Genomic DNA, 25,177 nt, shown 5'->3' on the forward strand with positions numbered 1-25,177 from the left:
GAGAGGCAGCATCCCCGCGCTGCCCCACGGCACGCCCCGGCTCCACGAGGGCAAAATAACCCTCGGGGCGCCCAGCCACGGCCGCAGCCCACCCGGGGGGCACCCGGGGCAGGCGCTGAGGGGAGCCGGGGCCAGGCCCATGGGCGGGCCGCGCAGCCGCGGGGCGGCGCCGCGCTGATGTCAGGCCGAGGGAGGCGGCGGCGCGGGGGGGAGCGGGCGGCGGCATGGCGGGGTCGCGGCGGCTGCTGGCGCTCCGGGCTGCCGTGGCCGGGCTGCTGGTGGCCTCGGTGGCGGTGCCCTGCGGCAGCCGGAGGCCGCCGGCGCCTCGCTGCGGGCCGCCCTGCAGCTGCTGGCGGGAGTCGGCGCTGTGCGTGGGGGCGGCCGGGGCGCCGCGGAGCCTCCCCGCCGGGCTCGGCTCCCTGTGAGTGCCCGGGGACGGGGGGCGGCCGGGGAGCGGGGTAGCCCCGAGGAATCGCGGTCGTGTTTTTGTTTTTGGTTTTTTTTGTAGCACGGTTTTCTTAAACCCTGCCCGCCTCCCCCTCTCGTCCTTCCCTGCGGGAAACGGCAAAAATCGAGGCTCCGGGAGCCTCCGGGCTCACCCGCGGCTCTTCTTTCCCTTCGGCAGGAGCCTGGTAAACGGGACCTTCTCCGAGGTGAAGGACAGGATGTTTTCCCATTTGCCCTCCCTGCAGCTGCTGTAAGTACCGCACGAGCAGAGGACACATGTCCCCAGCACGCCGCCCGTTGCTCCTCAGTAGAGTTACGGGTGCGCTTTTGGCAGGAGCGATAGCGGGTGAGGGCACGGCGTGTGCGGCCAGCGTTTCGGAGACCAGGGGCCAGTTCTCTCCCATCCTACAGCAGCATGAGCCACTTCGTGTAACGTGCTTTTACTCCCCAAAGGAGGGAAGAAAGTGTTTTCTGACGCCCTGAGTTCTTTTTTGAGTTTCAGCGTTAAGTTCAGGGCAGAGTTCCCCTCCCCGTCGAGTCGTGTGCCCGTTCTCACCGCGCTCGTGTGGAGCCAGCGAACGCCAGGTTCACGTCGTGGCATTTCGGGATGCTGTGGGGAGATGTGGCATGGCACGGGAGGCAGCTGTGGGAAGGCAGGAGGACACCCGCACCCCTCCAGGAAGGGCTCTGTGCCCAAAACGCGTGTGTTGTCGGCAGCATGACCCCGTGGTTCGGTGGCTGCCCTGATGCCTCCTGGCCTGGCCAGGGCTGAAGGGGTCCCACGGGTGGGATGCGCCCCGTTGCAGGAGGTGACCCTGCCATGTGGTCCAGCTCCCCACAACTGCAGCGAGGTGCTGCGCTTCCCTGTGCCAGGCCAACCCTCTGTGCCTCGCCCTGGTGGGGCTCTGCCCAAAGTAGAGACATGTTCTGAAGAGAAATAGGACAAAAAGATACGTGGCCTGACAGAAATGCGGGCTGAGTGCTTGCTGCAGAGCCATCAGCATAAATTGGTCTGGGGGAAGAGGTAGTGTGATGCATCTGGTAGTGCGATGGACAGCTGCCCCTCCTGGGGCCTGCCCGGTCATTCTCCCACTCACTGTCTGGGGAGAGGGACAGCACCTCACGGAAAACACCGGGGAGAAGTGGGCAAGGCAAGGGATGGAGGCCAGCAGGACCGGGGAAGGATTGTTTCCTTGTGCGCAGCAGTGGTGAGACCACTCCTTGAATATTGCATTCAGTTTTGAGGCTCTCACTGCAAGGACAGCGAATTGCTCGAGCATGTGCAGAGAAGAGCAACGAACCAGTGAAGGAACTAGAAAACGAGTTACGGGGAATGACTGAGGGAATGGGGTTGTTTGGTCTGGAGAAGAGGAGCCTGAGGGGAGACCTCATTGCTCTCTACAGCTACCTGAAAGGAGGCTTCAGTGAGGATGATGTTGGTCTCTTTTCTCAGGTGACAAGCAATAAGATATGACGAGAAGGTCTCAAGTTGCACCAGGGGAGCTTGAGGTTGGAAGTTAGGAGGAATTTCTTCACAGAATTGAAATCTACTCCCCGAAAGGTAGTGGAGTCCCCATCCCTGGGGGACATTTAAAAGATGTATGGACATGATACTAAGGGACACGGTTTAGCGATGGGACCCAGTAGGTTGGGTTGCTGGTTGGACTTGATCATCTTGAAGGTCTTTCCAACCTAAACCTATGATTCTAGGGCCCGTGGGTCTGAGTCTTCACAGGTTGTGACTCATCTTTGGTCAGGAGGTCAATGGAGGCGTTCACCGTTGCTAACACAAGGCAACACAGCCTGGGATGAGAAGGTTGATCAACTTTGTTTTTTAGGGTGAGAGGATACAGTAGGCAAGATAAGCAAATAATTAATCACCTTGTTTCTAAATACAGCTGTCCTGTTGTATGCTAATGGAAAATTACATTTACTGTTGTGCTAAGTTTTTGTTTGCTTTTCTAATATATGAAGCATTTTCTAATCTTTCTTATGTGAAAGGCTTACTTGTTCAAGGAAAGACTGGTGGTCCTAAGTCCCCTTTTGTAGAAAGCATAGATCAGGACTAAAAGCCAAGCATGTTCCTACGATGCCTTCTGTGATCTCCTTAGGGAAATAGAGGATTTACCCTGCAGTGTTTAAGCTAAGTCCCAAATCAAAGCTTTTTTTTTTTTTTTTTTTTTTGTGGTAGTGGGAAGAGGAGGAAGAGCAGATGAAGGTTATTCCTTCTCAATAGGAGTAATAGGTTTCCAGGAAGAAGTGTTGGGCTGGCTGGGCTGGCAGGGTCAGCTGTTGAGAAAGTCAGAAGTTTCATTTGATGTGGTAGATCAGATGTTGTTGGAGTGAGAGTGGTTTGTAACCACCACCATCATCACCTTGGACCCTGACAAATTTCATTGGTCCATGTAACTGGGGAGTTTGCCCTTCAAACTGCAGAAAAGGAAGGATTAAATGACAAAAAGTACTGATTGGAGCACTGTTGTACATCAGGACTGTATCTTCGGTCACAGTAGCCATGATGAAGCAGTAATGCAAGGATTTCTTTCTGATTGCAGTCTGAATCTTTCTCAGATTTGTATGGGATAATTTAAGGAGCATTTGTCTGGTATTAGCATAATAACCTAGGGTCACAGGGAAAGCTTGCATTTCATGTTCATCATTAGTCTTATAAGTTAATTTTAGTAAAATGCCTAAAACCATACAAAAAGAAGGTTAATAAGTTACTCTAGTAAACTGATGAGTGCAAACATCTTCACTCATAGCTGAAAATTCTGAGATTTTACAAAAATGATTTCTTTTGAGATTTTTAGACTGAATAAGAAGTTTTGCTATTTTCTTCAAAGGAGATGGCCGACTTTGCCTTTGAACATAAACACTGGAGCCCTGTCTACCTTTGTGCTCTGATAGAGCAAAGGAGGAACTTAGCTGGCCAAGCCTTTTCATGGCTTCCTTCTCCTAACTGCATTCTCCTGGCTCAGATGAAAACCACTTGGGGTAGCGCCAATGCATTTTGTGCCTGAAGTTCACGAGGCAGGGCAAAGCAGCACCCGGAGCTGCTTCTCCTCGATTCACCTGGATGTGGAGTTCTGCTCTCCAGGGGCAGGAGGGCTTTCTGGCTCTGGCAGTTTGGGCACGTCTGCATTTGCAGCTGACAAACAGGTCGTGCAAACTGCATGTTCTCCTCCCATATCTGCAGGTCAGGCTTGGAGCATTCCCCCCTGTGAGCTCAAAACAAGCGAGCCCCGATCCACCAAGACTGCATAAACGAAAGCTGGTGCTTGTGCAAAAGGGCTGCCTACTTCTCCAAGCTTGGGAGAGGCGCTGAGATGGTCTCTTGAAAACTTTCAGCATGGCTCCAGGTTTGTGGGCACCTGGGGTCCACGCTCAGCAGACTTACCCTGGAAGGACAACTTGTCCTACTTAGGGGACAAAGCAATCTAGGACCAGACTGTATTTAACCAAGGTGAATGGTACAGCGAACATATTTCTTGGGGAGTAGTGGACATTAACTAGCATCACATTATGCCTTTTCTTTTTATTTATTTTATAGACCATTCCACAGTATTTTATGTATGCTGCATTGATGGGGCAATATGGGCCTGAGTCGGTAAGATGGGTTTGGTCACGGTCAATAAACACAACTGGCGTAACACAGTGTGTCAAGTTTTAATGTGCTTTCCTAATGCCTGCTCTCTGTTTTCAGCTTGCTGAACTCTAACTCCTTTACTGTTATACGAGATGATGCCTTCGCCGGTCTCTTCCATCTAGAATACTTGTAAGTCTGGTATTTTATGTATATCCCCGTCCTTTATAAATCAAGATGTTTTGATAAGTTGCCAAGACTCCTGCCGTGAAGTCTTAGTCTTTGCTATGATTACCAGGAGCAGGAGAGATGAAGGATTTATGTTCCATTTCTGTGCAAACGTCCTTTATGGTTGCTCACCATTTTCCAGAGGTTGCAGTGGATTTTTAAAATATGCCGTGGGTGCAAGGTGGCTCTATGTAATTACAGTACACTGAAAAAATGTTGTTGAACAAGAGCTTGTCCTGGCTTTACAGAACAGTGCCATCACTTTCAAGGAGTTCTGGATCTCAGGAAAGAGGTGGTGAAGCCTCTCGTGGCCTGCTGACAGCCTGAAGAGGAGCTGCAGGGTGTCAGGGTACTGCCCAGAACAGCCCTGATTACCGGACTGGCCCTCTTTCCCCAGCTTTTCTCTCCAACTTTGTCTTTGTTCTGATATTTCATTTAATGCCCATGGCATTTATTTTCATATTATAAATAATTATGAATATATGGATATATATCAACATATATTTCATATAATTATTGTAATTATTTATAGTATTTAAATTTATTTGACTTTCCTTTCTCTTAACTGAGTTCACGTCTCCATTGATTTTTACATTATTTTCATTTCCCGATCTTTTTTTTTTTCTTTTTTTAGGTCACCCTTTTTTCTTTTAAAAATGTATTAGCCCTGGTACCAGGTTGTCCTCACTTCTACTGCAAAGGACTGCCATTTCTCTGTGTTACCGGACATGAGCTGGTATGTTTTAAACTCTGAATATAATCTGAAAAAAAAAATTCGTCTTTCCACCCACCTTTCTGCGCTGAAAGGTAGCTGTGGAAAACATTTCTGTCATTGTCTAAAGGAAGACCAGTGCTCATAAAACTGATTCTTGCTAAGGAATTGCAGGTAAGTAGGTATTAAGTTGGTATATATTCAGGACTAATGGTCTAATACATGAGAAGCAGTCAACAGTAGAATTAGCAGACCAAGAAATGGAGGATAATCGTAAATGGCATATGCTGAAATCCACAATTGAGGTACATTTAGGTTTTTGGGTGACAGTAAGTTATCTGATTATTCTCTTTTCCAAGTGTCTGTAGGAAAAAAAAAAAGTAATTTGCAGAAAGCTGGTAAAAAGGAGAAAAACAAAACAAAAACCCAACCCTGCAAATATTTTTATGTTGTTTCCATGATGACTTGCTCAGGCTTTGAAAAGCTGATGAGTCTAAAATGGAGCTTGGCACAGTAGCATACACTACAGTAACTATTGCATTGGTGACTGCAACCAGACCCCTGTTAGAAAGAATAAAATCCTGCCCCTCCTCAGCTCATCAAAGGGACAATTTCTGTCTCTGGCTGCTAATTGCAAACCAGGGAACACAATTAAGACTGGTAAAGCCGTGCAGTTTTTGAATTTCCTTTAGTGACAGTTGACCAAATGGTCTCAATTAATGGTTGTGGTCATTCTCCTTGCCTTGCCAAGTCCTGAGGGCACTTCCTCTTCCCAACAAATCTCACCACTACCTTTCGGGAACTAGATGTGACTGGCCTTTTTATTTTTTGGGTCTCTGCAGACAGTAACACCGTTACAATTGTAATAACTGGTGTCTCTCAATTGCCAATGATCAAACGTTACAGAGAATAAGGAAACCTTGCTGATGAACAAGAACAAGCTTCTTTGTGTACCACGCAAAGTCTCCAAAGGAAGAGCAGCAGCTACCTCTGTATCCCCTAGCAGGAGCACTGTGTCACACTGCACTCGCAAAACTGGTAACAGTATTCCATGCACCCGCACCCCTAAAACTACCAGGCTACGTTTGCGCAGTGTGGATGAGAAAGGTCTGATAAAGACGGGAGCTTTGCTGGTGTTCCCAGGGTAGCAAGCCTTCAAGGCTGGGTTTGGTCACAAAGGAATCCAGCAAATTACTGAGTCCCAGCCCAAATTTCCATCATCCCTCTGCGCTGTGTTCAGCGAAGCCGTGTTTATTTGCACTGAGGGTGAGCTGGCGGTGTGCGTGGGTACTGTGTCAGGGAGCAGTTTGGCTCTCTGCTCTGCGGATTGAATTCATGTCCCCAGGCTGCCTTGTAACGGAGTATGGTTGACCCTTTACTGACATCCTCTGTGCAGACACAATACTTTGGTCTGCACCCTTTGCACGCAGTGAGGATCCCGGTCACTTCATGAAGGGTTTTGGCTATGTCTCAACTCAGGAACCCAGAGCTCTTGTCATCTCACATCCCACTCGGAGCTGCAGTCTTGACTCTTTCAAGAAGTAACCTTGATTCATAATATTCTTTCCTCCATTTCCCTGTAAGGCAAACAAGGATGCACAGGGAAAAGGGGGACGCTTTTGTCTCATAAAACTGTTTTTGAAGTTGGTGTTCAGTTTTCTTCCTACAGATACAGCTGTACCGTGCAATATCTTGATGGCCACCTGGCTGCAGCGACTTTGCGGTGCTGATGGTATATTTATGGATGTGTCCTCAAGTGCTCTGGGGTCAGGATGCTCAAATATCAGCTCTTTCTTTAAACGCTGATGTGCGTTCAGGATGAGCAGCATGCTCCAGCAATCGATACATCACCACCGTTGTTCCCCCAGTACACAGGGCCATGACTCGTGTGCAGCTGGGTGCCCTGCGGAGGTGATGTCCCAGCTGGAGAGCACTGGAATGTGGCAGCAAGAAGACAAACAAGGCCTCTGGCAGTGGTCTATCCATTTAGGCAGACTTTGGGCTTGGGATACCAGTATGTAGGTGCAGTTCACGTTGTTGCAGAGACAGTGGGCTGGAAGCCCTCCAGCTCTGCGGGTACGGAGGTGATACTGTGTGTACAGCCACCTGGCTGTGGGCACTCTTCCTTCGGCTGTGGGCTCCTTGCGCAGTGTCCATCTGCAGCCTGTGAAGTCCTGGCTGTATGCTGCCCTGTGATTCCGCAATTCAGGCAGCCGTTGAGAGGAAAGTAGGACTTGAGCTTCTAAAGTCCATCTCAGAAGTCTCTTACCCAGGTCTCTTTCCTCACACAACACGCTCCGTGAGAATTTAACTACAAAGGAATAATGTTTTTTGCTTTGTCCGTTTTGTTCCTCTGCTGCCGGATATTTGTGGCCTGGTGCCTGCATCATTACTTGTGGTACACCAGAGGCAAGGTGATGAGGCAATATGACCAACTCCACCAAGACTTCCCCACCTCTAAGTCTGAAGGGGCTACCCAGGAACCTGCTGAGTTTGGAGGACATAGGCTAAAGCACTGGTGGTGCGCATAGTGTTAATTAAAGTCTTTGAAAATACTTTTCTTTTTTGCCTAGATTCATTGAAGGAAACAAAATTGAAACCATTTCAAGAAATGCATTTCGTGGCCTCCGAGACCTAACCCACCTGTAAGTTACTGAACATTTAGTAATTTGTACTCGAGCAAAACTCTCCTTGCAGATAGCTGGCTTCCAAGCCACATTTAACACCTCCCTTTACCTCTTTGCTTTCAGCAGCCTTCAACAGTCAGTAACATGCCTTCCACAAATTAAAAAAAGGCCTTAAAAAAATTCACAGGCGCATTCAGCTGCCTGTGCATGCTCACAGGTCGTGCTGGGGTGCAGCCGTTGCCTGTGGGTGCTGCCAGTGGTGCCACCGTGGTGCTGTCTACGTGTGGTTAACATTCCTCTTTCTTTTCAGCATGTTCAGTCATTGCTCTCTGTGTTACATGACAATAAAAAAGCTTTATATGTTTTACTTTTGCGTCAGCTTCATTTTCTTTCTTTGAGCAATCACCATTCTTGAATGAGTATAATTAATGCGTGCGTGTTTCTGGTAGTTAACAATGCCAGTGGCTGGACAGTATCCGATAATTAACATTCTGTAAGTGAGTTCAGACTTTGTAAGAGTCATCGAGACAAGAGATAACAATGATATTAAGCTCTAACTTTTTTTTCTAGTTCTTTGGCCAATAACCATCTTAAATTTCTGCCAAGGGATGTCTTCAGTGACTTAGATTCTCTAATTGAACTGTAAGTAATGAAAATCTTTCTACTGACTGCCTGCTTCTGTGATTCTATTGCTCTGTGTATGAAGTTCTGCTTTTGTGGGTGTCTGATATCTGCGCAGAAAATAAATGTGCATTTTGTTCTTCTATCTTTTCTCTTTTTAAGATTGTTTACTTGGTAGACCCCTCTAGAGTAACTGCTGTTTCTCAAATCACTGTTGCTTCTCATGGTGCTGTACATAGCTTGCATTATTGTACTTCTTTCTAATGTTTTATTTATATTTTTTAGCAAAAGGGAGACAACAAATTTTAAAACTACAATTTCTCTGCATAGTTTTTCCCGTTACTGTTGCAAGTATTACTTAAGATTATTTTAGTGAAATGTATTAATTAAAAATATGCTTTTTTTCCTGATTTTGTGCAGTTGTAGCACATTGCTGACTTATTGTCAGTGTTTTGTTTTTTTTATGTGTGTGTGTGTAACTAAGCTGCTAGTCAGCATCCCTTATATTTGGCCTGACTCTCAACTAAGGAAGTAAGCCCCCAAAATTGCCAAAGCATTGGAGAACAGGCATAGTATGTGAAATTGTACCTAAGTTAATGGGGGGAGGTTAAACCGACTAGACTCCACATCAGCAGGGACTCTAAAATTACCAGTCTTAGGTCTGTTTTTTAATGTGGCGCAGAAATGATACCAGCAGGCCCACCCTGTCAACCACTGGTGCTGCGGTAGTTTGGTGAAGGAATGGGGTTTATCTGTGTCAGCAATAGATGATGGGAAGCAGACTTGCAGCAGACAGCCGCTCTGTGAGGATTTATTATGCTGTAGTCCTAATCCTATGAAAACGTATAAACACGAGTGACTTTGCACATGAATCACAGTGCTCTTATTAGTAGTGTTATGCATGGTCTTATTTCTTAGACTGAAACTGTTTTTCCGAGGACAATACTTCCGTGAAGGAGTGTACATATAAAGAGCATCAGAATAAAACTTATCGAGTCTTTCCTCTTCTCAGTTCAAAAACAATTCAAAGGTACTCACATATTTTTAAGTTCAGTATGTCAAGGTGCTAACAGTTCTGTAGTATTTATATTGCTATCAAATTTTTCAAATATGTTTATTTCTGTGTGTTTTTTTAGAGATTTAAGGGGAAATAAATTTGAGTGTGACTGCAAAGCCAAGTGGTTGTTTTTGTGGTTAAAGATGACAAATTCCACTGTTTCTGATGTCCTGTGTATTGGTCCAGCAGAATATCAGGATAAGAAGTTAAATGATGTGACAAGTTTTGATTATGAATGCACCACTACAGGTATTCAGAATGCATATTTCTAAGCACACTACAAACGGTTAAATATCAGAGCTGTAGACTAAACCATTTCACTTCTGTGCGCATGACCTGGGGGGATGAAGGGAGGAAAGGGTTACCTACAAAGTACTAGAACGAGCATAAAATGAGAAAGTCCCATTTTGAAGCTGAAATACAAAGTTTTTACTTGGATTAAGTGATAATGGAAGAAGAGTTGGGACTATTCATGTTCCAAAGGGCTTGATTATGACTCACTTGTGACTTAATTTTCATCACAGAATGCTTTCTGTTTTCTGGAATAAGGCCATATAGTTATGTCGGATGAGCTTCCCAAAATCTCTGTATTTCACAGAAAGCAATGAAGAGAAGTTCAAACGATTTGGCTATATCTGATACTTTTATTCAATAGGCCACAATATAATATCATCAAATGTGGCAGCAATACTGCCAGCAGTTCTTTATGGGACTCCATTAAATTGGAGAGAAATGTCCAATAATATTTCAAGTACTGTCTTGTTCAGGATCTTGACTTTTATTTTAGGTAATGTAAAGCATGTAGAAGGAAGTGAAGAGAAACCTGCATGTGGGTATGCTTATATTTTATGACTAAATAGCAGACGTTGCCTATATTTAAATGCAGTCACATCATACAACTGAGAATATGAGCTCCGAGTATTGTTTTCATGTTTCACGTACATAATGTCAGTATTTTGCCTTTTTTCTATACAGTAATGTCAGAGGCATTCAAGTTCTCATCTGCCATCAAGTCAGTCGTTGTTAGGAGACAGTAGAGATTACTGGTAACATAAGATAAAGTTTCTGGACAGGGTAAGAAAAGTAATCCAAGGGCAATATGTTAAGTGAAAAAAAATGAACTCGGAATTCAAAAATATGTTAGAAGCTACAGAGTTAAGGAGTGATAATGTGCCACATAAAAGGATGTCAAAAACAGGCGAATGATGTTGCTTAGAACTGCTCCCAAGTTATGTTACTGTGTCTGTAAACAGAAATGCAGAAGTACAATGTTAAAGTAGGCTTCATTTCAGTCTGGTTTAAGAAATTGCACAGCACTGACAGTGCGCAAAAACAAGCCTTATCTTCCTGGTCGTCAGATTTAAACTGACTTACCTATGCTCTGTCATCTCTTTGCATCTAGATACTGAGCTATAAGGTGGCTACAGACAAAATTCATGTGTTAATGTTAGTGCCTTTGCCTGCTGGAAGTGAAATTACACCGAGCATAAATGTAACCTCCTGTGCTGCAGCACTCCAGTGGGCCTGGTGGCCTGTGGCTTAAGCCCACAGCTGTCTTTTCCTTCTCTGCCCTTGCTTCACCCAGATCTAAAGGGAGGCTAAATATGCCCTTATTAATTCCCTGAGGACTGATTAATTACAGGCTCAGACCTGCACTGTATTTTGAAATAAAGCAACATATCCTCTAGGCGTACTCTCCTTTCCTGCTCACCGATGGTCAGTGCTCTTAGCACACGCTCCCCTGAGGAAAGCCTACAAATCTCTCATTCACATTAGCCTGTAGTACCATCTTCCCTCCTTTGCCAGCCTTGATCAGACTTTCATTGTTTCTGCTCTCTGGTGCTCTGTGAGCAGGACTGGGTGTAGCATGCGGTAACAAAGGAGTTTGCTTGGTAAAACGTGCATCTCGGAGGCTCCATCGCTTCTTTGCATTTGCTGAACTGACACAGTGATGACAGAAGGGGAGATGTAAAGAGGTGCTGCCAAATTAAAGGAAAAGCCAACAGTCGAAACTCTTGATCGCTTATTCACAGTGAAAGTGATTGGCAGGGTCAGTGATCTGTACTTTTAACTCTTTTGTGGTAGTATATTGTCTTTCCCATTTCTCATGGCTTGCATCGTGCAAATAGGTTAACTCGTTTCATTTTTTTTGTGTGTGTGTTTCTGCCGCAACCATGTGCAAGGGCACTGTGTTTTGGTCATAAGCCCGGCAGGGGAATGTGTGCTTGGCTTTCAGACTTGAAAACAGGCCTTCCACTTCCATCGCCCTTAAGGCCTAGAATTTTGGCAAGCCTGATGTGGCAGCATCTCTTTACTGTGTCACTCTGTTCCACATTAGTCTGGTATTTCCAGCTGGTTTGTTGCATTTTACTGATTATGGCTGACATAGTTACCCATTTTCAGTTGTCCAGTGCCATAAAGAGCCCAAGGACAGGTACAAGTAAAAATAGCTGTGTTAACACTGAATCATTTCTGAATGAGCAGTGGATTTTAACACATAGACTGGTATGTTTTAACCCACAGATTTCCTCAAAGTGTTTCAAAGCTGTTAAGATGTCTTTTTCAGTGTTAGATCTGTGGGTTTTTTTTCTTCTCAAGATTTTAAAAATATTTCAGCTTTCTGTGACTATATCTGTTCCTGTTCCATCCTTAACTACTTCTTATGATTTATCACTTACTTTTACTTTCGGCAACCTACATTGTCAGTTTTCTCCAGTCCTTTTATTTTCACAGTGGGAGTGAAGGTAACTTTCTTGTTTTCCCACCTGCATTGATGAATCAAGCCCATGCTCTATCCGTAACAGTCCCTCAAAGGATGGAGACTGGCATTTCTGTTGCAGCTGTGGAAGCTGTTCTGTTTGTGTAACAGTAGTCATCTGCCTTTATTCTCCAGAAGTGTAACTTCTCAGCTTTCAAGCATGCAGAGATGAATTTTTCATTGGAAGACATGTATTTCATAACACACCGAAGTTAGGGACCAGGGTGAGGACTTAACTAGTATTTCACCAAAATCCCTGCATGTTCAGGGCTTTCCAAAGTAGGAGTGAATGATGGAAGCACATAGCAAACAGAGTTTAAAACAGAGCGCTGTCTGCTTCTGCAGAGAAACACTTCGTGGAATAGTTATTGCCTTTTCCACCTTCTAGATGGAAGCACCTTAGAAGTGCTGGCTTCTTTCTGTCAGCTCTGCTATATCGATTTCTTTGTCTGATAATGATGACCTTGACAAGCTGTCAGGTCAAGTATCAAACTCAGACCCAGTTTCGTCATTTTCCCCAAATCGGCTCTGTGCTGGCTACTGACTTACCCCAATGTGGATTTTAAGTTAAATGTACAGGCACTTGGATTTTGAGCAGAAGTCTTGAATTTTGGAGTTATGTTCCTAGCTTTTACAGGTTGTTCCAACTCCTCAGTCTTAGCATCTAGAATAAGTTTTCCACTGGATAGTAATTTGCAGGTTGGTTGTATTTTATGCTTAAACAACTTTACAATGCCCTGTAAAACGGTACGTTAACTGAGTTTTTGATTACACCATTTTGTCTATGGTCTAGCTAAAATGGGGTTATCCCCAGGCAAACTTCAGATATAATTTCACTTTCTGCCTGGTTTAGCGTAACACAAATTGCTAGTGATTAAATTTGCATGTCTTAAGAAGTTATTGGACTTGAGCTGGAAGTTGCTGTCTCTCAGCTTGAAAGTGATTCTAGCAAGGCCATTTTACTTGACAGGAAAGCAACTTCCAGCTGCGGGGAAAGAGACTTCCTTGACAGCATGTGACTGTGTGAACATGATCCTGATTTCATGGATACCAGCCAGCCTAGCTGCAAAATCTGAATTCTGCCACTGTTTACCTATTTGATCTCCTTGGCAGCTGTATTTCCAGAGGACAGTTCATGATGCTTAAAGCAAGGAGACACTTTCCCCTGTTGCTGCATGCCTCTCATGAGCACTGACACCTTCATCTTAGGCTTATACAAGATTCAGAATATATCACTCATTTTCTAGTGTTTATAGTCAGCGACTTTGTGTTTTCAGCAAGGATCTGTCCTAACTTTTGTAAATGTATGTTCCTAGATTTTGTTGTTCACCAGATTTTGCCCTACCAGTCAGTGTCAGTGGATACATTCAACTCTAAGAACGATGTGTTTGTAGCCATTGCACAGCCCAGCATGGAGAACTGCATGGTGCTGGAGTGGGATCACATTGAAATGAATTTCAGGAGTTACGACAACATCACAGGTACATGAACACTGGGATTCCAGTTGTTGATGAACTGTTGGCATTTCACAAGGAGAAATTGTGAGGGAGAGATGCGTAGATGGGACCAGATGATGGTTTTTGTCCTACATCTGTATTGAAACTGGCAGATTGAAGTGTACAATATTTGTACAAGAATGATTTGAGTAGTGCATCTTGTTCATACGTGCACATCTAACTTTGCTATAGCACACAAACTAGACTTTTTCAGTCTGAACTTGTAAGTTGTTCTGAAGGTGCAAACACTAATGTGAATGTCACAGCTGAGCCACTCCCTGCCTGAATCACACTAAGTTAAAGGATAGGTTAAAGGAGTCCTCACTGTTACCGAAGTGCCTGCAAAATAGAAGACAAAAATATTCTGCTGCATGTAGAAAGAAATAGGCCTGAAGGGTACGTGTGGGGTGGGCAGTCTGCAAGTCCACAAGTCCACTAGACCTGTGCCCTAGCTCCACAGCCGGCACATGTGCAGAGACCCATTTCTCAAATGACTGTCCTGCATTCATAGAAAGCCCATCTTAAACACTGGACTCTGAAATGTGGGAGAGTTGCAGACTACAGGCATGTAAAGAGCTTTTTGTGGAGCCTAAAGTGCATTTTGTAGAGCTTAGGAGCAGGCTATGCACTTTGTGAGGGGGTTCATTTTTAACTGTACGCTTGGCATTCAGGTGTCTGAGTTTAGCCCTTTACAATATGGGCTCATGGACCTGAGCTAGTTGTCCAGACTGCCTTTATACTCAACATGCAGAGAAACAGGCAAACTATTTCCTAGAGTGTTCTTTGACTTAGACCAGAAAGAGCCTGGATGATCAGCTCAAGTATTCATGTCTACACTGCAAATATCTTATGGTACTGGAGATGAATCCCTGCATTACTGGCACTGGAAGGATGATGGTTCATCACAGGCTAGCTGTGAAGCAGCAGTGGGGGTGAGGGCCAGCTGAGCGACAGAGCAAGCACAGGGAAGTCTGTGCAGATTCAGTTCTACATAAACTGTTTCAGAGACAACTTCTTTTCTTGCAACAAATCCTTCCATAAGTAGTTCAGTTGTTACCTTTGATGTGGATCTCGTATAGTGACTTGAGATTGTCAAAATGGACCGTAACTTGATATGATTTAATCTGGCAACTGCAGTAGTCCTAAATATTGTAAGTTTAATGTAATCCAAAAATTCAGAAACAACAGGGTTAGATTTATCTTTTTCTTCTTGCTGTCAGGTACTAATATCCACAAGATGCATCAGTACTTCTGCTTACAGTAGCAAAAAGCTGACTCTGCCCTCTTGGACCAAGAAAAACAGAATATATTTCATTGTTCTAGTTAAACTGGAAATATAGACATCCCATGAATAAAAGAATTTCAGGTTATTGCTGAGTCAAAAGATAGCAACTGTTGTTACTGAGTAACAAAATCTGGCTCAAATAATTATTTTGGGTAGTATTTGGACAGAGAAAGTATTCTGGATAAAGAGTAGTGAGCATTTTAGGGTGCACCCTTGAGGGGTCCAATTTGAAGTCAACTTTCCAGTTACTGGGTAGAAGAAAGCAAGAACAGAAGCTCTGGTGTGTAGTAAAAGACAAAATTATGAGATGACAAAATTATGAGATGACAAAGATTTACAAGAGGGGAGGGGAGATTTGATAGTATTTCTGTCATTTAAAGAGTGCGTTGTACTGTGCTAATATGTGCTTTTCTTTGGGCAATAGGTCAGTCCATAGTGGGATGTAAAGCCATTCTTGTTGGTGACCAAGTCTTTGTGGTGGTGGCACAGCTCTTCGGTGGCTCGCACATTTACAAGTACGATGAAAGCTGGACAAAGTTTGTCAAATTCCAGGATATCGAAGTATCTCGCATTTCTAAGCCAAATGATATAGAGCTTTTTGAGATAGACAGTGAAATGTTTTTTGTCATAGCAGATAGTTCTAAAGCAGGTTTGTCAACAGTGTACAAGTGGAATAACAAAGGGTTTTACTCATACCAGTCCCTTCACGAGTGGTTCAGGGACACTGACGCCGAGTTTGTTGATATAGATGGGAAATCCCATTTAATCCTCTCTAGCCGCTCACAGGTCCCCATTATACTCCAGTGGAACAAAGCTTCAAAGAAGTTTGTCCCACACAGTGAGATCCCCAACATGGAAGATGTCCTGGCTGTGAAGAGTTTCAGGATGCAAAACAACCTGTACATCACGCTCACGAGGTTCATCGGTGACTCCAGAGTTATGAAATGGAACAGCAAGCAGTTTGTGGAGATACAGGCTCTTCCCTCCCGAGGAGCCATGACGCTGCAGCCTTTCTCCTTTAAGAATAATTACTACTTAGCCTTGGGAAGTGACTATACATTCTCCCAGATATACCAGTGGGATGGTGAAAAGAAGCTCTTTAGGTTATTTAAAGAAATCTATGTGCAAGCGCCACGTTCTTTCACAGCTGTGTCAACGGATCGAAGAGATTTTTTCTTTGCCTCCAGTTTTAAAGGAAACACACAAATATTTGAACATATCATCATTGACTTGAGTTTATGAAAAGCTGCTGGATTGAAATTCATGTAGAGTGACATTTATACACAAGCAAAACAGTGACCTTTCCAAGAACAGGGAGCACCTATGGAGTATGATGACATTTTCTGAACTTTTAAAACTTGCATATTAATCAGGGATTGCATTTACTCGGTTGCTGCATGACATGTCCGTTTTATCCTTTTTCAAAGACACTTTGCAACCTGCAGCCATTCAGACAAGTGTGCAGTGCATTAGGATTAATTTTGACATCTAAGAACTATTTAAATTTTACCCAGCAAACTACCTTAAATTGGACATCTCATAATGAAAGCAACAAGGAAGCCATACCATTTCTGTGCTTTGGCATAGAAATGCTTTTGACTCTTTAGCTAAGATCTCAGTACTAAGATTTTAAGATTAGAAGCAGGTCATTATGCTTGCTGATGAATTGTAAAAGCAAACAGTAACATTCCGGAATACACTTCATTTTGGTTTCTTGAGCTCTGTCTTCAAAATCTGTCTTTGTGGTTTATAGTAGGACCAAGGTGTCATTTTAAGTCATTGTAGCTTAAAGGGAAAGTCGAAATCTATTGCCATTTTTCTTCTATTAATCACTATTTCAGCAAGAAATTGTACGTAACCAAGAGCCCAGCCCAGAGTACTTGGGTGGCCAGGAAAATAAAGGTATGTCACTTCTGGACTGTGAGATCTTAACAAGTTAATACAGACAGAAAATAACAGAGGTCTGCTTAGTACATTGACTATAGATTCAGTCTGCTTTGTGGATTAATAGGTATTCCAGAAATACATCTCATTTTGTGCTAATTCACACTGTTCCTGATGATCCCAGTAGATTCTGGGGTGTTTTACCAAGGTCTTATTCATCCACAAGGCACAGCTTAAATTTAGTCTGTAACATGTATCTACATTCATGTTCTTCATGCTGCGGCTTGTCTTTACACAATGAGATGATTTTTTCTTCTGAGTTCTCCCTCCAGCACAGCTCACAAGCAATAAATTCACGTTTTGGTTATCACAAGCTGTACTTGGGGAATCTGAGAACCAAACAGGACTTTGTCATCACCAGGTCTTTTGAAACTGAGGCAGCTAGAGCTGTCGAAGCTAGAGCTTACCCTGGCTCCAAGAAGAAGAGTTTTGTCTTGGTGGCCCCAGACTTTTGCTGGGTTGCCAAGCTTTCAGAAGTCTCGCAGGTTATGCAGCAGGATGTGAACAGTCCACGTCTCATTGGTGTTTTGGGTGGCTACAGAATAAGGCGTTCATTTATCTTAAATATGGCAGCAGTCCTGGTGTGCACAGAGCCTCTGGCAGGATAACAGCTGGGGACCGTTCTCCTGGAAAGGCTCCAACGTATTTACCCAACAAAGTTGTATAGCAGAAGCCTTGTTTGTTTTGTTTAGTTTTTTTCACGTATACAATATTTTCTTTGTTTTCATACTGCATAGCATTTTAGGTTGTTTTGTCACGAGTCTTGCTGCTATGCTTCCACACGGGCTAATAGCAAGGCTTTGTGTAAAGCAAGTGGAGCAAATAAAGCTGTCGTTTTTTTCCGTGCTCGAGTATCTCACTGCCTCTGGGCTGAGTGAGTTTCATGTTTTTGTCCTGGACACACACATGAAACATGACCTAATACCAAAAATAGGGATGTTTTCACAGGCTTTCCAACATCCAGATGCGAACAGCGATGCAGATGAGGATTCTGCACAAGGACTCCCGTGAGGAGTCGCAATCTACCAACGACCTGGAATATCACAGCCTTCTCCAAGGTTTGCCTTGCTGCTGTGAAATAACAGTTGCTACTGGCCCGTCAGAGACATAACTCATTCTGTTTTTAAATTACATGTTAATTTCTCTTTTTTTCCTGTATAGGTGCTCATTCTGCTTTTATTTTTAATTAAATGGGCAACTTAGCCCATCCAGCTGCCCGAAGCATTGATGCTCTGCCCTCCAAATCCTAACATGGTGTCAGTCCTGTTGGTTCAATCAGACCGGTAGATAGATGCGCTCTCCCTTCACCTCGCAAACCACCGTCAGCAGTAGGTTTTAGCAATATCTCTCCTTGGATTAAACTAACAAACCCACAAAACTAAGAGATGATTCACGTATCTGCCAGTGAATGAAATTTTCTTTAACCATTTTCTTAGTTAACTTTTTAAGTTTTTAGTTAATTTTAACTTCAGATATGGCAGATGTGGCTGACAAGCGATGTTTCTTTAAATTGTATTGTGGGAAGGCATTTTTTTAGTCCTTTCCTGTCTAGCATGCATGTTTGAACGCAGTCACATATTCTGACAAGGAGGGGCAATTCTCGGCACTTTCTTTAGGGCTCACTGCTAGTACCATATGCTTGGCAAGGGCACAAGTCCAAGAGCTAAAAGCTGATTTAGAGAAATTGGATCTTGGTATTTTAGATTTGAAGGGAAGCAAGAGGATGGTGCAAAAGTGCTTTTGTATCCAATAGTAGGAAATGGTACTGTTGCGAGAGAGTCCCGGGGATTTGAGACTTGGCTATCAGGTTGAATTAAATTAAAATGGTCTCTGCAGAGATGGGCTTAATAAAGAGGATAAAGTGATCAGCGGGAGCCTCGCTCATTCACACGGGACCAGAAGAAGAAAGCGAGGGAAATGAGTTCCGTGGGCAGGTTGCCATCGCTGCCGAGTAGCTGTGGAGGTTGGTCGGAAAGCTGAGCTCAGCACCCCGTCCCGGCTTCGGGAGGAGGCTGGGTCGGCAGCTGCTGCCTGTGCGGCGGAGTTAGTCGAGAAGCAGGGCAAAAAAGGACCTGTTAATGAAAAAAAAAAGGGGTTACGGCACACTTCTCAGGATTTAACGAAGGCAGTGTCTCAAAAAGAGCCTTGCTCTGCTCTCCCTGCTCCCAAGGAGGAGCTCCAGGGTGCAGTGACCAAGCATCTAAAACTCTGCCTTCCCAAACGCAACTACGGTTTTGCCTCCATGGCCTATATTCTCTACTAGAAATTGTTGTACGCAGCAAATAATCTATGCATATCCAGACCTTACTGCAGCCGTGAGAACACCAGGACGGTGAGAAAGGATAACAGAACATGCCACCTGGTAATTTTTATTGTATTCTAAAATACATACAATAATGTAAAGAACTGTAGTTTATATAAACATAGGTTTAATACGGTATGCTAGCTACAGTGGGAGCATTTTAAGGCTGTATATACATTTAGCTTTTTTTTAGTAAAGAGATGGTGTAATCTATGCCACTGACAAATGTATGTACTCTTTCAGTTGCTAAATAAAAACTAGTTAATGAGACTAAGAGTGCTGCCTTGCCTGTGTTAAAATAGCCGTGCTGTGAAGCGTGTCCCAGCTGGAGTTCAAAGAAACGCTGGGGGTTTGGGGCTTGTGAACCTGCCTCACATGGGCCATGAAGGCACAAGAGATCCCCTCATGGTCCATGAAGCTACAAGAGGTTTCCAGCGCTGGTCACACACGACAAATCCCAGAAGATGACTGTCCGCAGGGCTCTGCCGCACATCTGACCACCTGGAAGGTGGAGGTCGAGCACAGGCCAGAAGACCCCACCAGACCCAGCTCTTTGTCCATTTCTTATCGATTTGGGGTTTTGAGAGCCTGGACCTGAAGGGAGCCGTGCTCTTCCATGTTGGACGAAGTTTCTGTGTCTGGGGTAACTCGCACCTCCAAAGTCTTGCCGCTCTCTGGTTTCCCCGTTCACTCTTTCCTTACACCCCCTCTAGTGTTACCAACTATGTAATGCAGCTACGAGTTTTTTTTTCTGTTCAGATTAAAGGCATTTGTTTCCTTTCCTTTCTTTCTTTCCTTCTTTCTTTTTTTTTTTTCTCCTCTCACCACAAACCAAAGATATCTACATTTTCAAAATATAAGGTACTCAGGCAGGTTTCTTAAATGCAGAGTGGATAGGAACCAAACCCTAAAATTAACCCACAGACTCTGATCTTCACTGGGGAGTCTCCTCATTAAATTTTACTGAATCATTGGCATTTACGTCAAAATTGCAAAAATAAATATAAATCTATCAACACTGAATACATTTCATTTGAAACAAGCCTTGAGCATTATCCACTGGTCAGGTGAGTCATTAATGCAGGGAATAATTCTTTTTGTTTCCTCCTCTTTCTTCAGAAATAACACAATTCTCTGTAACTAATTATAGGCTTGTGCAATCAAAGGCAGGGCTGACATACCGTAATGGGATGCAATTGCTCCGGGATCATTGCTTTCCTTTTGGGTATTCCACCTTCTGAGGAGTCAGCAGCCTTTGTGGTGTGGTTCACTGAAACTCCATCATAGTTTGAGCGTCAGCTTCAGATCAGCACCACACCAGCTGCCCCCCGGTTTCTTTGTCCTTGCCAGGTTAACGTTTTTTTTCCCACCCTTTACCACGTTCTTCAGATCGTCCTCTGAAAGTTTCTATTCATCCTTGAAAGTCACAGCAAGATACCAGCCTTCCCAAAAAGCAGAGCGTGGATGGTTGCTCCTCTCCAAATTTAAAGGGGAAGACAGAGTAGGGCCTACCCGAAACACTCTTTTTTCACACCATAACCCAGAAGAAATGGAGCTGCAGCTGCTAATATTTTTTTGTTGCTGTTCTTTTTTTGTTTGTTTGTTTTTCTAGTATCTAGAGAACAAGTCTTAGGAGGAGCAGCTGAGGGAGCTGGGGTTGCTTAGCTTGGAGAAAAGAAGGCTCAGGGGAGGCCTTTTTGTACTTTAAAGGAGGTTGTAGTGAGGTTGTGAGAGAAGAGCTCAGGCTCTTCTCCCAAGCGTCACAAGTGATAAGACGAGGGGAGATAGCCTCAAGTTGCACCAGAGAAGTTTTAGGTTGAATATTAGGAGAAACTTCTTCACTGAAAGGGTTGTGCAGCATTGGAGCAGGCTTCCCAGGGAAGTGGTTGAGTCACCGTCCCTGGAGGCCTTCAAGAAACGTGTAGATGTAGAACTTAGTAGCATGGTTTAGTGGTGGACTTGTCAGTACTAGGTTAAAGATTGGACTAGATGATCTTAGAGGTCTTTTCCAACCTGAATGACCCTATGATTCTAACACCATGGATTAGGTGAAGAAAATGTTGAAGGGAAGCATCTGGAGCTGCACATTGCCACACTGGAAAGAGTCACAGAGAGGTGTGATGCAGTTTCACAGACAAGGAAGAGATTTTTTACAGTCTGCTAGATGGGTTGAGAGAGATAATACGGGTCTTGGGAAGGCTGGATGAGAAATTTCTGAAGGCATCTCCTTATTCCAGTTTTGATGCATCAGCGAAGTAGCCTAGTCACAGATTGGTGGAAAGCAACAAAAGCAGGTGGCAGAAGTTTAGTGTAAGAGATATTGAAGTAGAGACTAGAAAACTAGAGATGGTGAGGCTGTAGACAAATGTTTAGTTATCTGGAGGAAAACAAATCACATTTTCCAAGCACAGAGATATATCAGTATGAGATCAGGGAATCAGAGAGAGCAAAAAATATGTTTCTAAATAAAGGAAAGGGATGGGAATGACGGAATGTGAAGTGTGAATTTACTTAATTGCTGTGTAGAGAAAGTATCTAAGTGCATTTCCAAGGTCACTCAGAGAATGCAATCCACATCATTTTCCCTTTCAGAGTCACCCTAGTTTATGCTTAATTAAACTATGCAAGCTCTGCACACTCTAGAAAATGCCCTTTTTATTACATTGTAGGCAATTTGCATTTCTGAAGGGCATTTGGGAACCATGACATCACCAGAATGAAGGGCTTCTGGTAGCGTTGCTTCCATTTTCGTCCAGTTGCAATTGTTGACTTTTATTCCAAAGTCCATTTCTATTTCCTGCTTGGACATTAGGGCAGGATTGTACAAGAGCGTTCATTTTCTAGCTTCAGTGGCTGTTTCAGTTCTTCTGACTCAGCAGTCCCCTTGGAGATGATTCATCCTCCAGCTGCAGGTGTGCCCTGACAATTATTCCTCCATTTCAGTCCAGTGAATGAAAGGTCAGTGGGTCAAGAAAGTACTCATCACCCAGGGCTGGTGGGGTCAGTGTGGGGCTGGAGCTGGCATGGGGGAGGAGGGAGCGGCACTGCTCTCCGCATGTTGATTACGCCCTCTGCCATCTCTTTCTCTTCTGCTCTCGCCAGTATGGTAAATGGGTTTGCCAGAGTTTTATAGAAAGCAAAGTGCCAATGAGGTCCTGAATGTGGAGATTTACTTGGGATGCTTCTGAGAGCAAGCCAGAAATAGAACGGGGAAACAGAAGTTAAGTCAGCAAATCTGGTTAATGGCATCTGCCTAGAATTTGTTTCTAAACTCCATAGCCCGGGGGTCTCCTTGGATCCCCAGCTTCTCTTGGTTCCTGCTGGCAGCATTTTCTGACTCTGTTTTGTACCATTAGCGTCTGGGGAGAACACTGCAGGACTTTCATTCTGGAGGAAGGCTCATTACAATTATCTGAGCCTCTCTCACCTCAGGATCTGATTACGGTGCTGGGGTTACACCTTGAAATCATTACAATTAAGACTTAATGAAGTGAGTAACTACAGAGTCCTGCAGTTACTCCCCACTAACTTGCTGCATCTGCCTCCAACACAGGAATAGCTACCACCTGACTTTTATAATTTTTAAGAAGTGAAACCTCCTGTTCCAATTTTGTTCTGCAAAATCAGAGTCCACAATGCTGGGACTTTGGGAGCCTAAGCAGCTCCTATTCCGCATCACAACATAGACTGGGTGAGCTTGGAGCATGCTCCTGGCTGAAAATGGGTGTATGTATGGGGGTGAAACTCTGTTTTTTGGTCTGGAAAGTAGCCTTGATGACAAGGAAATCCTGGGTGACGACTGTGGAGAAGGCTCTGCTCATGTCCACTGAACTCTGGTCCAACTTGTGTGCAGTGCAGTTGGCTGATGTGCCTGAATGAGCCTGTTGCAGGACATTGGGAGCCCATGTCCCTGGGCAGGAGCCTCCTTCTCTCCTAGGCTTGCTGTTCATGAGTACCACTGGACTTGATCCTCCGGACTCTTTTGCTAGCAGAGCAGTGAAAAGAAACGATGGCACAGGAAAACCTTAAGGTTTGTAGGGATAACAGGAAGGTTTTGTGGGGTTACCCTTCGCTAAGGCAGCCCACAGCGGGCAAGAGAGCAGAGCTCCTGCCGCCAGCATCTGCTTGGCTCCTCCTGACGTGCCTTAAGGATGTATCTGACCTGAGTCAGGAGGGCAAAGTGAAATATGGAGCTAACTGGCACTTGGACACCTTCTGGCCACCCTGGGGTGAAATGGAGCATACGTGTGTGCAGATAGATAGACTTCTCAATCTCTCTCACGTTGCTGTGCTAGTAACAAACGGTGATTGGTTCCTTTACTTGTCTAAGGTATGAATCAAGACAGATTTGGGGGTAGAATGGAAGGTAATAGAGAGTTTAAATCTTTTCAATTCTATTTCTTTCCTCTTTGCCCCCAATCTACTTGTCTCTGTCTTTCCAATAGTTGGGAGATTATAATGTCTGAATCATTAGACTTTAAGAACCATAAGCCCTTTTCACTTAAATGACAACTGCGATATTTACCTTCACTGTTGTAGGGAGACTCCTATCAACATGCAGGTTGGATGAGGATCATTTGCCTTTCCATACTTCCAATGGATTACCAGTGAGGGTCAACTGGTGCAAATCCTGGCCCTTTGGCACGGTGGGCAGAGAACAAGAGAGATCTTGTAGCTTGGCATCAGGCAGCTCTGGGCCCTTCTCCTCTCACAGAAAAGAGGAGCTTCTCCATAGAAGGGGGGTGGAGGGAAATGCTAAGCTATCAATCCAGGAAAGTAAGGAAGAAATAAATCTCTTTTAAAAAGTCATTGACTTCAGTGTCCTGCTCTACTCAGAATCATTTTAGCAAATGTGACTGAGGGTTTGAACATGGTACTGGTGGTATCTGTGATGTTATTTGGCTGCAGGAAGAGTTTCTAAAATGTCTGGAGCTTTAGGATAGTTAGAGGTTTGGTTCCAAGGAGCAGGGGTGCAGACAGAAACAGGTTACTTGCTGGTGTGTTAATAGCTGTAGGGGAAGAGAGTTACCCTTCTGGTGAGATCCTCTTTAGTGAGCACAGGGAGGGAAGAATACATTTGAACTATGCAGACCATGAAGAGAGCAATGCAAAACGTGACCTCTCTGTAGTGAGAAATGCTGCACATTTGCTGCAGTTATCAGTAGAGGCATGCTAGACTGCTCAGGAAATGTTGCAGGAACGTTCACTTTTTCATCTGTTACTCCATTTCTTATTGTTGCTGTCTTTAACATCTGCTTTTCTGAGACTTCTTCTCCAACTTCTGCTTGGTGAGCTGAATATTAATCGTGTTCCAGCCTCTTTTCAATTCTGCCCGTGTTAGTTAGGCCTGTGATAGGAAGGATCAGAAGACAGAGTATTCAGGTGACAGAAAGGCTGTCAGAACATGACCTGAGCCAAAATGGAAAAAGTCAGAGTCACAGGATGGTTGAGGCTGGCAGGGCCCTCAGGGTCCACCCGCCCCAGCCCCTGCTCACGCAGGGCCACCCAGCGCAGGCTGCCCAGGCCCACGTCCAGGCGGCCTCCGAAGGTCTCCAAGGAGGAGGCCCCACGGCCTCTGGGCAGCCTGTGCCAGGGCTCCGTCACCCGCACGGCACAGAAGTGCGGCCTGGTGTTTGTTTTTTCCTTATGTTCAAGCCCTTCCTATGGGAAGAGAGTGAAGAAGAAATACACAGCTTATAACCCCTGGTACAGAAAATCCAGCCATTCTACGGCTATTTAATTCTCCGCTCCTCTTGTCCTCCTCAAGATGTGTACAGATGAAATCACTTCCATGTCATTTGCAGTGACAAAGTGTTCCTAAGTATAGACTTAGCTTGGTGACCTTGTAGTCAGCAGTCAGTTAAGGCACCACTTAGCACTGACACCGAAGCTATTTAGGAAGTAATGAGTTGGCACAGCATACTAACTTCTGGAATAACTGGGAGCTAATGTCTGCTGCGTGCCCCATGCAGTGGTATAATTTAGGGAAGAGAGTGAGTCATTCCTACTGCTCCCAACTGCAGCCCAAGGCATTAAGTTGGTCTTTACTAGAACAACTCAGGCCCATCCATAGTTTTATTCCCTGTTGTACTTCACCTTCATTTGCCTACACTAACT

At 44.4% G+C, this 25,177-nt stretch overlaps 1 protein-coding gene across 3 annotated transcripts; it reads left to right on the top strand.

Annotated features, from left to right (window-relative positions):
- The first annotated feature begins 205 nt into the window (after nucleotides 1–205).
- On the top strand, nucleotides 206–19,330 carry LGI2 (leucine rich repeat LGI family member 2). 3 transcript variants are annotated; one of them, XM_080590876.1, is made up of 9 exons: nucleotides 648–697; nucleotides 1,901–3,910; nucleotides 3,998–4,054; nucleotides 4,151–4,222; nucleotides 7,544–7,615; nucleotides 8,168–8,239; nucleotides 9,355–9,524; nucleotides 13,350–13,514; nucleotides 15,239–19,330. In XM_080590876.1, exons 3-9 carry the CDS (start codon nucleotides 4,041–4,043, stop codon nucleotides 16,054–16,056), a joined length of 1,383 nt encoding a protein of 460 aa, XP_080447002.1. In that variant the 5' UTR covers nucleotides 648–697; nucleotides 1,901–3,910; nucleotides 3,998–4,040; the 3' UTR covers nucleotides 16,057–19,330. The 3 variants fall into 3 exon arrangements, with proteins under 3 accessions (XP_080447001.1, XP_080447003.1, XP_080447002.1); XM_080590875.1 differs by lacking the exons at nucleotides 1,901–3,910; nucleotides 3,998–4,054 and adding an exon at nucleotides 206–421 and having other exon boundaries at nucleotides 626–697; XM_080590877.1 differs by lacking the exon at nucleotides 1,901–3,910 and having other exon boundaries at nucleotides 626–697.
- The last annotated feature ends 5,847 nt before the right edge of the window (nucleotides 19,331–25,177 follow it).

The sequence above is a fragment of the Anser brachyrhynchus genome, assembly GCF_964034855.1.
Source record: "Anser brachyrhynchus genome assembly, chromosome: 4".
NCBI lineage: Eukaryota > Metazoa > Chordata > Aves > Anseriformes > Anatidae > Anser > Anser brachyrhynchus.

Excerpts from the sequence above, each read along its gene's own strand:
- LGI2 (XM_080590875.1), top strand. The coding sequence starts at position 225 with ATGGCGGGGTCGCGGCGGCTGCTGGCGCTCCGGGCTGCCGTGGCCGGG. Across the intron at positions 7,616-8,167 it reads CTCCGAGACCTAACCCACCT|TTCTTTGGCCAATAACCATC; the intron begins GTAAGTTACTGA and ends TTTTTTTTCTAG. Across the intron at positions 9,525-13,349 it reads TTATGAATGCACCACTACAG|ATTTTGTTGTTCACCAGATT; the intron begins GTATTCAGAATG and ends GTATGTTCCTAG.